The sequence below is a fragment of the Mus pahari genome, chromosome 8 (genome assembly GCF_900095145.1).
Source record: "Mus pahari chromosome 8, PAHARI_EIJ_v1.1, whole genome shotgun sequence".
Taxonomy (NCBI): Eukaryota; Metazoa; Chordata; class Mammalia; order Rodentia; family Muridae; genus Mus; species Mus pahari.
This window is the reverse complement of record NC_034597.1, coordinates 22,252,439-22,260,839: the sequence shown is the minus strand read 5'-3', so window position 1 is coordinate 22,260,839 and position 8,401 is coordinate 22,252,439. Positions and strand designations below refer to the sequence as shown.

Sequence of the window (8,401 nt, the reverse complement as noted above, 5' to 3'; positions counted from 1 at the left end):
GTGCTGGGATTAAAGGTGTGCGCCACCATGCCCGGTGGGATATATCTATTGACTCTACAAGACACGCCTTTTGTATAGATATCCAGATGAAAAGTTAAAGTCAAAACAACTTGCAAGCCCTCGGCTTGTTTTCCACTCTGCATCTGCTTCTGCTGGGAAAGAATAAACTACGCACCGGTAGGCAGCTCTGTACAGTGGGGTTCCGCCTCTTCTGCAACCTTGCCATGAAGCAGCAGCGTGTCGCGATACTTGCGATGAAGTCTGAATTCTGACCCTGGGTTTAGGACCTGGAGATCTTCATAGCTCTCCTTGGCTTCCAGCCTCAGCGTCTGGGTCATCAGCTGCACCAAGTCTTTCATTTCATTTGTATGACTCTTCCTGAGGGAAAAGCCTCCTTAGTATTTACTTGACTTCACAATAAAAGTTAACTATGAAATGACCTTTAGGGAGCTCTGCTTGCAAATGCCCAGCAGGCAACCACAAGCTCCTTGTAAAATACAAAAGGCATCTACAGGAAGACAGTGATGAATACAATTGAGAGATGATTTGGAAAGGAGTCGAGTTTTTAGCCTAAGGACAGAGCACACGCATCTCAAAATACAGAACAAAAGCGTCAGGCAGAAGCCGGGCCAGCTAATAATAAATAAATCTTAAAAAAATAAAAAAAATAAAAAACAAAGATCCCGCCGGGCGTGGTGGCGCACACCTTTAATCCCAGCACTCGGGAGGCAGAGGCAGGCGGATTTCTGCATTCGAGGCCAGCCTGGTCTACAAAGTGAGTTCCAGGACAGCCAGGGCTATACAGAGAAATCCTGTCTCAAAAAAAAAAAAAAAAAAAAAAAAAAAGACTATAGGCTAAGCATTCTGAATGAAAATTATATTGTGTTCATAAAAAATAAATCCTTTTTAAATTTTTTAAAAATTATTTTATGTGTATAGGTGTTTTGCCTGTGTGTATGTATACCACATCCATGCAGTGCCCATGGAAGCCAGAAGATGGTGTGGGATCCCCTGGAACTGGAGCTATTGATGGTTGTGAAATGTCATCTGGGTGCTGGGAAGTGACCCCGATCCTTCAGAAGAGAAGCCATCCTTCTTAACCACCGACAGTCACTCAAGTCCCTCACAGAAGATATATTTTAAGCATGTACCACAAGCCATTACACACATAACCAAGTAATATTAGGATGAGTCTCACAGGTAGGAATACTTTTTAGACTCAGTTCAAACATAACTGAGACAGATAACCAAGGACTTACCCCTCCCTGGAATCCCCATCCGATTTATCAGTTGAGCTTGTAGAAGAACTTAACTCATCCTCAGACAGACCATGTATCAGCTTCTTCTCCTATTAGTGTTGAGAAAGAACAACAAAACCAGGATGTAATACTCAGAAAGTTTTAAGTGCAATAATTAGACACAATTTAATTGCATACAATTAAAAAGGAGAAACTAACAGAAAACTTGAATATAATTTACTCAAATGATGTCACAGTTCATACACAAAGTTGACAGTTTAAGACTGAGGAACAGCCGGATGAAGCTTTTCAAGACCACAGTCTTGGTTATCAAGATATTTCCTTGGCAGAAAAGAATGGATGGCTGTTCTGGCAGTTCGGTTCTCAGGTAGGGGGCTTACTCCAGAAGGAATGCTGCCATGTTTAATGTGACAATGCCACCTCAACCAGGCAGTTTCCACCTGCCCCTATGTAAGATTACTACAGTTCTTTACAGGGTTACTAGTATAATTCACATAAACTTTACAGCTTCAGAAAGTGCAGATGTCAATTAGTGAAGTAACTAAATGACACTGTAAACAATACAGCCTGGTGTGGTGGTTCATAACCTAACCCCAGTGCTCAGAAACTGACACAGAAGAATTATACTAAGTTCCAGGCTGGCCAAGGCTATAGATAGTAAATTTGAGAAGACTCTATCTCAAAAACCTTAATAATTTGACACAAACAGGAAACTAAAAGTTAATGATTAGCAAAGGAATTAAAAAATCTGGCTGGGGGGCTGGAGAGATGGCTTAGCGGTTAAGAGCACTGGCCGCTCTTCTGAAGGTCCTAAGTTCAAATCCCAGCAACCACATGGTGGCTCACAACCATCCTTAACAAGATCTGACGGCCTCTTCTGGTGTGTCTGAAGACAGCTACAGTGTACTTACATATAATAAATAAATAAATCTCTAAAAAAGAAAAAGAAAAAGAAAAAGAAAAAAAAAGAAAAGATTCTTAAAAAAAATCTGGCTGGACTGATGGGACATTTATTGCTACAGAAAACAGACAATGCGCTGCCCATTGGAGACTCTCAGCCTGGCCCAAAGGTGGAAGCCTGGGATCTCAGCCACTTCAGAATCTGAGGCAAGAAGATTGTAAACTCCTGTCTAGAATAGGCTACACAATGAATAGAAGGTCAATCAGTGGCTTTGTAAGACTGTCTCAAAATAAAACTAGAAAAACCTCAGTGGTAGTACACTTGCCTACCATGCGTGAGGCCCAATAACAAAAAAAAAAAAAAAAAAAAAAAAAAAATTAGAGAGAGACAGACAGACAGACACACAGACACACAATTCCCTAGGAAAGGATTCTGACTAAACTTCCAAGTGTTAACAAGAACCCCTGGGAAATCTATGTCATTAGTTTATCAGCTATGAGCATTGATCGTCATTCCCCAGTACCTACATGGGTAACTCCAGTTCCAGGGGATCTTGTGGCCTCCATGGGCACCAAGCATGCATGTAGTGAATGGACATACATGCAGCTAAAACACCCATACACATTTTTAAGAATGTATACCTTGAATGAGTTAAGCATAACCCTTTTATTTATGAGTTCCTTTTTAATTTTATGATGATGATGATGATGATGATGATGATGATGATGGTTTGGTATTTTTAACACAGGGTTTCTCTGTGTAGCCCTGGCTGTCCTAGAACCCAATGAGTAGACCAGGCTGGCCTCGAACTCAAGATCATCTGCTTCTGTTTCCCAAGTACAGAACATTCGCCACCATGCCAAGCTGTGAGTCTCAGTGTGTTGTTTCCACCTCCCACCCAGCAAGCAAGGCTTTAACCTTCCCCTTCCCTCTTACTTACCTAATCATAAGTAAAAGAGAGAGGTACGCACGGTGGCTAATGCCTTTCTTTCCCAGAAATTGGGACACTGTGGTGGTTTGAATAGGAATGTCCTCCTTAGGCTCACAGATTTAAACACTTAGTCACCAGGGAGTGGCACTATTAGGTGTGGCCTTGTTAGAGTGGGTGTGGCTTTGTTAGAGGAAGTGTATCACTGGGGGTGGGCTTTGGAGATTCAAATGCTCAAGCCCAGCCTAGTGTCTCACTCTTTCCGCTGCCTCTGAATCTGTCTGTAGAGCTCTCAGGTCCTCCAGCAGCATGCCTGCCTGTGTGCCACCATGCTCTCCAACATTTCAACAACGGGCTAAAAGTCTGAACCTGTAAGCAAGCCTCATTTAAATGCCTCCATCCTTCCATTCATTCATTTTGGTTTTTTTGAGACAGGGTTTCTCCGTGTAGCCTTGGTTATCCTGGAACTCACTCTGTAGACCAGGCTGGCCTTAAACTCAATGCCTCCTACTTCTGCCTCTAGAGTGCTGGGATTAAAGGTGTGTGTCACCACTGCCCAACGAAATGCTTTCCTTTTTAAGAGTTCCCATGGTCATGGCATCTCTTCACAGCAACAGAATATTGGAGACAGTGAGACAGCAGAATCAAGAGTTCAAGGTCATCCTGGGCTATACATCAAGCTTTTACCTTAAAATGAACTGAGTATGGAGGTGAATGCCTGTATTCTAGCACCTAGAAGGTGGAAGCAGGAGGATCTGGAGGTCACCCTCAGCTACACAGTAAATTCCAGGACACCCTAGGCTACCGAGACCCTGACTCCAAGAAGGAATAACTTGTCAGCAATGCCCATAAACAATGCTGACAATATGAAGCTCACTTTATTAGGTTTCCCAGGAATAGACTACCTACCTTTTCCCTCGGGAGTGTGTGATTCACCTGAGTGATGCTGCAGTCAGAAGAGAATCGTTGGGCAGGGATGGTTTGGTCTTCTTCCTGTGGTTTCAGTGGCTCCACTGCACTTGGAGTTTTCTGAACTGCAGGGCCTAAAAATATGAGCACCCAGTAGTTGTTTGCAGTGGGCTGGACTCAGCTAAGGGGGCTTTGTATACAGTACAGAAGAGACCATAGAAAGAGTAATCTAGAGGAACCCGAAAAGCATATTCACCATATTCTGGTGTCTGTCACTTTACCCCAAATTTAGTCCTGGGTTTACCAGCTCTAGACCTTGGACAAGTTATCTAACACTCTGGAACCTTGGCGTAACAACCTACCTTTGGGGGAGACTAAAAATACAAAACAAAATACTACCCTTAACACCTTTACCATCATGGTGGAGGCACAGTCACCTTTAATAAAGGAAAACCGGTAACACAACTTTTAGATGCTGGAGTAAGAAAGACCCATGAGGGGCTGGAGAGATGGCTCAGCAGTGCAGAGCACTTGACCCTCTTGCAGAGGACTCGGGTTCTGTGGCCAACACAGACGTGGAGGCTCACAAGCACCCTAACTCCAGTTTCAGGAAGCCCATGCTTTGTTCTGACCTCTATAGGCACTAGAGAAGCATGTGACTTACATACCTGTGAGTTAAAACTCTCATACATATAAAATAACAATTAAAAACAATCAGAACAATTAAGAAACAATTTTAAAAATACAATTTTCCATAGAGCCAGGTGGCACACACCTTTAATGCTAGCACTTAGGAGGCAGCAGCAGATGGATCTCTAAGTTCAAGATCAGCCTGGTCTACATACACATAGTAAGTTCTAGACCAGCCAAGGCTTAAATAGCAAGATCCTGTCTCAAAAACAAAACAAAAACACTACATTCCTTAGCCCAGTGTGGGTCCCTGACAAGCAGGGGCTAGATGGGAAAACAAGTTAAACATTCACCGGATTTCCAGCCTGAGATTTCAAAGGTCAAAGCCCTCTGGCTTGCTTGCTATCTCTCTCTCTCTCCTTCTGTCTCTCTGTCTCTCTCTGTCACTGTCTCTCTCTCTCTCTGTCTCTGTGTGTGTGTGTGCGCGCGCGCGTGCGTGTCTGTGTGTGCGTGCGTGTCTGTATGTGCGTGCGTGTCTGTGTGTGTCACTTTCTCTCTCTCAAATCTATTTGTTTTAGATTTTAATTTTTGTAAAATTTTATTTTCTGTGTAGGAGTGTTCTGCCTGCGTGTATATATATGCACTACGTGTGTGCCTGGTGCATATGGAGGTAAGAAGAAGGTGTCAGATCACCTGGAACTGGAGTTACAGATGGTTACGAGCTACTGTGTGGGTACTGGGTTCTGAACGTTGGTCCTCTGCTAGAGCAATAATGCTATTAACTGTTGGCGTCTGTCCAGTTCTTGCCTCTCTCTCTTTTTTTTTTTTTTTTTTTTTTTTGGTTTTTCGAGACAGGGTTTCTCTTTGTAGCCTTGGCTGTCCTGGAACTCACTCTGTAGACCAGGCTGGCCTCAAACTCAGAAATCCGCCTGCCTCTGCCTCCCGAGTGCTGGGATTAAAGGTGTGCGCCACCACGCCCGGCTCTTGCCTCTCTTTTTGATCCTCTTTCTCTGATAGACAGTAAAGAGTCAGCACTCTGCAATATCTTATAAGGCTTATCTAAGAAATTTAAAGAACTCTTCCAAGTCCTTTTCCAAATGGATAGTTGCTGCTTCAAAGTTTGTAGAGCTAACAACCAGAGCCGATGCTTCTTCCCAGCTATCAACAACCACCTAGATAAGGGCATCAACTTCACCTGAGGGGAGCATCTCTTCCTGTGACTGCTTTAGTCGTCTCCTCTCTCTGGCTGATAATGGTCGATCCTTTGAAAGAAAGTCATGGAGTTATTCTTGTTTCTACTCACTAGTACTGTAGCAATGTGTGATGCACCATCTAATACTACTAAAGGCCTCCCCCTGGTCTCTCAAGGAGCAGAAACTTTGACATGGAGTTTAGTACATAAGGGTTACAGCTATTAGATCTATGGCATTTCTTATATTCAGAATTCACTGCAAGTGACAATCTTTGGAACTGAAGACTATATCCATTTCAATCAAAGCTAACGTCGTAAAAGTGCAAATATGTCTCTTCTAAAATTGGTAAAGTGTGACTGATATGTTTTAATATGAGCCTCCACGATACCCACAGATTTTATAATTCAAAGCTTTATAAGAAGTATTTTGAACCCAGCGCACATTCACACAAACCTTTGCTGATGCTGTTGAACTGGTCCTTGAACTGTTTACAGACCCAGCCACAGGTCCACTTTGGTTTCCATCATTTTGCTGTGTTGGTATGATATCCACTTTCCCAATACCAGGGTGAGAAGGCAAAAGCCGTGAGGGTAATTCTTGGAACTAAAGTAATGGGGAGAGAGGGAGTTTATCAGTTCCATGTACAGCCGTCTCTAAAATTTCTCACTGGCAAGTCCCTCATACATTCACCAGTGATTTGTCCTTAAAATGTTTAAATGCTTTCCATCAATACCCTTCCCTACACCTACGAGGTAGCCGCGTCTCCATAGCACAAGCAGGTCTTGGTTGCCTCAGCCTCATGAGGGTCTCATGTCCCTCAGGCTACCCTCAATCTGACTATATATAGGCAAGGATGAACATTAATTTCTGATTTTCATTTTTACATATACTAAATTTGGGGATCACAAGTTTGTGCCACCATGCCTGGTTTACTTGGTGCTAGGGAGCTGAACCCAGGACAACATGCATGCCAGGCAAGCACTCTACCAGCTGGGCTGCATCCACAGCATGAAATGCCAGGCCTGGCTGTGCATGCCGTAATCCCAGCCACTTGGAAGGTTGAGGCAACCAAGTCACCGTTTCAAGACCTGCTTGTGCTATGGAGACGCGGCTACCTCATAGGTGTAGGGAAGGGTATTGATGGAAGGCATTTTAATAAAGGAAGCACTGAGGACTAGGACTGAAGCTCACTGGAGTGCTTCTAGGACATACACAAGACCCTGGGTTCGCTTTCCAGCACTGCATAGGAAAAAAAAAAATATATATATATAATATATGTAAGAAAATATATAAAAAGAAAAACAAAGCTGAGCAGCAGAGCACAGAAGGAGCAGCAGTCCATCCCGCTCACTCCCAAACAACCCACTCACTCCCAAACAACCCACTCACTCCTGCCCTACTTCCAACACTCGATAGCTAAAAGCATTATTAAGCATCTTACCCTGGCCCAGCTTCTCAATCCACTCTGCATGTCTTATGGACTTTCTGGCAACTGCTAACCATTCTAAACAAAAGGCAAGCTTCCCAGAGTCTGTCTCCCACGCAGCACAGTAACTCACTGGAAAGAGACTGCTGACCTGGCTCTTGGTCCGACTATGGGCAGTCTGTTCCCTTTTTTTCTGCCTTCGCTGTCGGGACAAAGAAGGTTCAGACATAGAGCTGTGTGGCTGGGATCTTGAGTGAATGCTGTCCTGATTTTCTACAACACCAGTAACTTGATCCTTAAAAGCAACAAAATGAAAGAAACACACACAAACGAACTAACAGAGCAACACAGCAGCCTCTGGAACTTCAAATGCCAAACTCTCCACACCTACTTTTGAAATTGCAAAATGAAGAACTAGAGAGAGAGTTCAGCATCTAAGAGCACTAGCTGCTCTTCCAGAGGACCTGGGTTCAATTCCCAGTACCCAAATGGCAGCTCACAGCCATCTGTAACGCTAGTTCCAGGAGATCAAACGCCTTCTTCTGACCTCCATGGGCACTAGGCACACACCTGGTGCGCAGGCATCCGTGAAGGTGAAACATCTAGATATCACATACATTTAGGAAATAATTTTAATTATAAAACAGAAGTGAAAAGGAAGCATTCTCTCAAATGAATACTTATATTTACAGGAAATGACATTTATTAACCAAATGTTCTGGCTTTTACTCTCTTGCCTCAAACAAAAACAATTATAAATAACATACTTAGAAATAAATTTAACAAAAGAAATATAAAACTAAGGTTTGGGGTGTAGCTCAATGGTAGATAACTTATCTAACAAGTCTAATGTCCTAGTTACAAACATCAGAACTAAGAAAAAAATTAAATACAAGAAAAAAGACAACCAAAAGAATGGGAGACAATATTGTCAAATCTTGTATCTCATAGGAAGTGGTATCTAAAATAAAGAACTCTTTCAATTTGATAATACAAAGGATAAACCAAGCTGGGCGTGGTGGCACACGCCTTTAATCCCAGCACTGGGGTGGGGGTGGGGGAGAGGCAGGCGGATTTCTGAGTTCGAGGCCAGCCTGGTCTACAAAGTGAGTTCCACGACAGCCAGGGCTATACAGAGAAACCCTGTCTCGGAAA

The 8,401-nt window shown here is 43.2% G+C and overlaps 1 protein-coding gene across 7 annotated transcripts in view; it reads right to left on the bottom strand.

The window, feature by feature from the left end:
• Positions 1-8,401, bottom strand: part of Nek4 (NIMA related kinase 4) — a 34,838-nt gene that overhangs the window by 6,485 nt on the left and 19,952 nt on the right. For 3 of the 7 annotated variants that reach the window (XM_029541867.1, XM_029541866.1, XM_029541870.1), the window contains 6 exons: positions 7,380-7,541; positions 6,274-6,423; positions 5,823-5,889; positions 3,998-4,131; positions 1,260-1,348; positions 176-378 (listed from right to left, as the gene is read on the bottom strand). In XM_029541867.1, coding sequence (XP_029397727.1) covers positions 176-378; positions 1,260-1,348; positions 3,998-4,131; positions 5,823-5,889; positions 6,274-6,423; positions 7,380-7,541 — 805 coding nt within the window. The remainder of the gene's footprint in view (positions 1-175; positions 379-1,259; positions 1,349-3,997; positions 4,132-5,822; positions 5,890-6,273; positions 6,424-7,379; positions 7,542-8,401) is intronic. The other 4 variants (XM_021203389.2, XM_029541868.1, XM_029541869.1 and 1 more) reach the window with 4 other exon arrangements.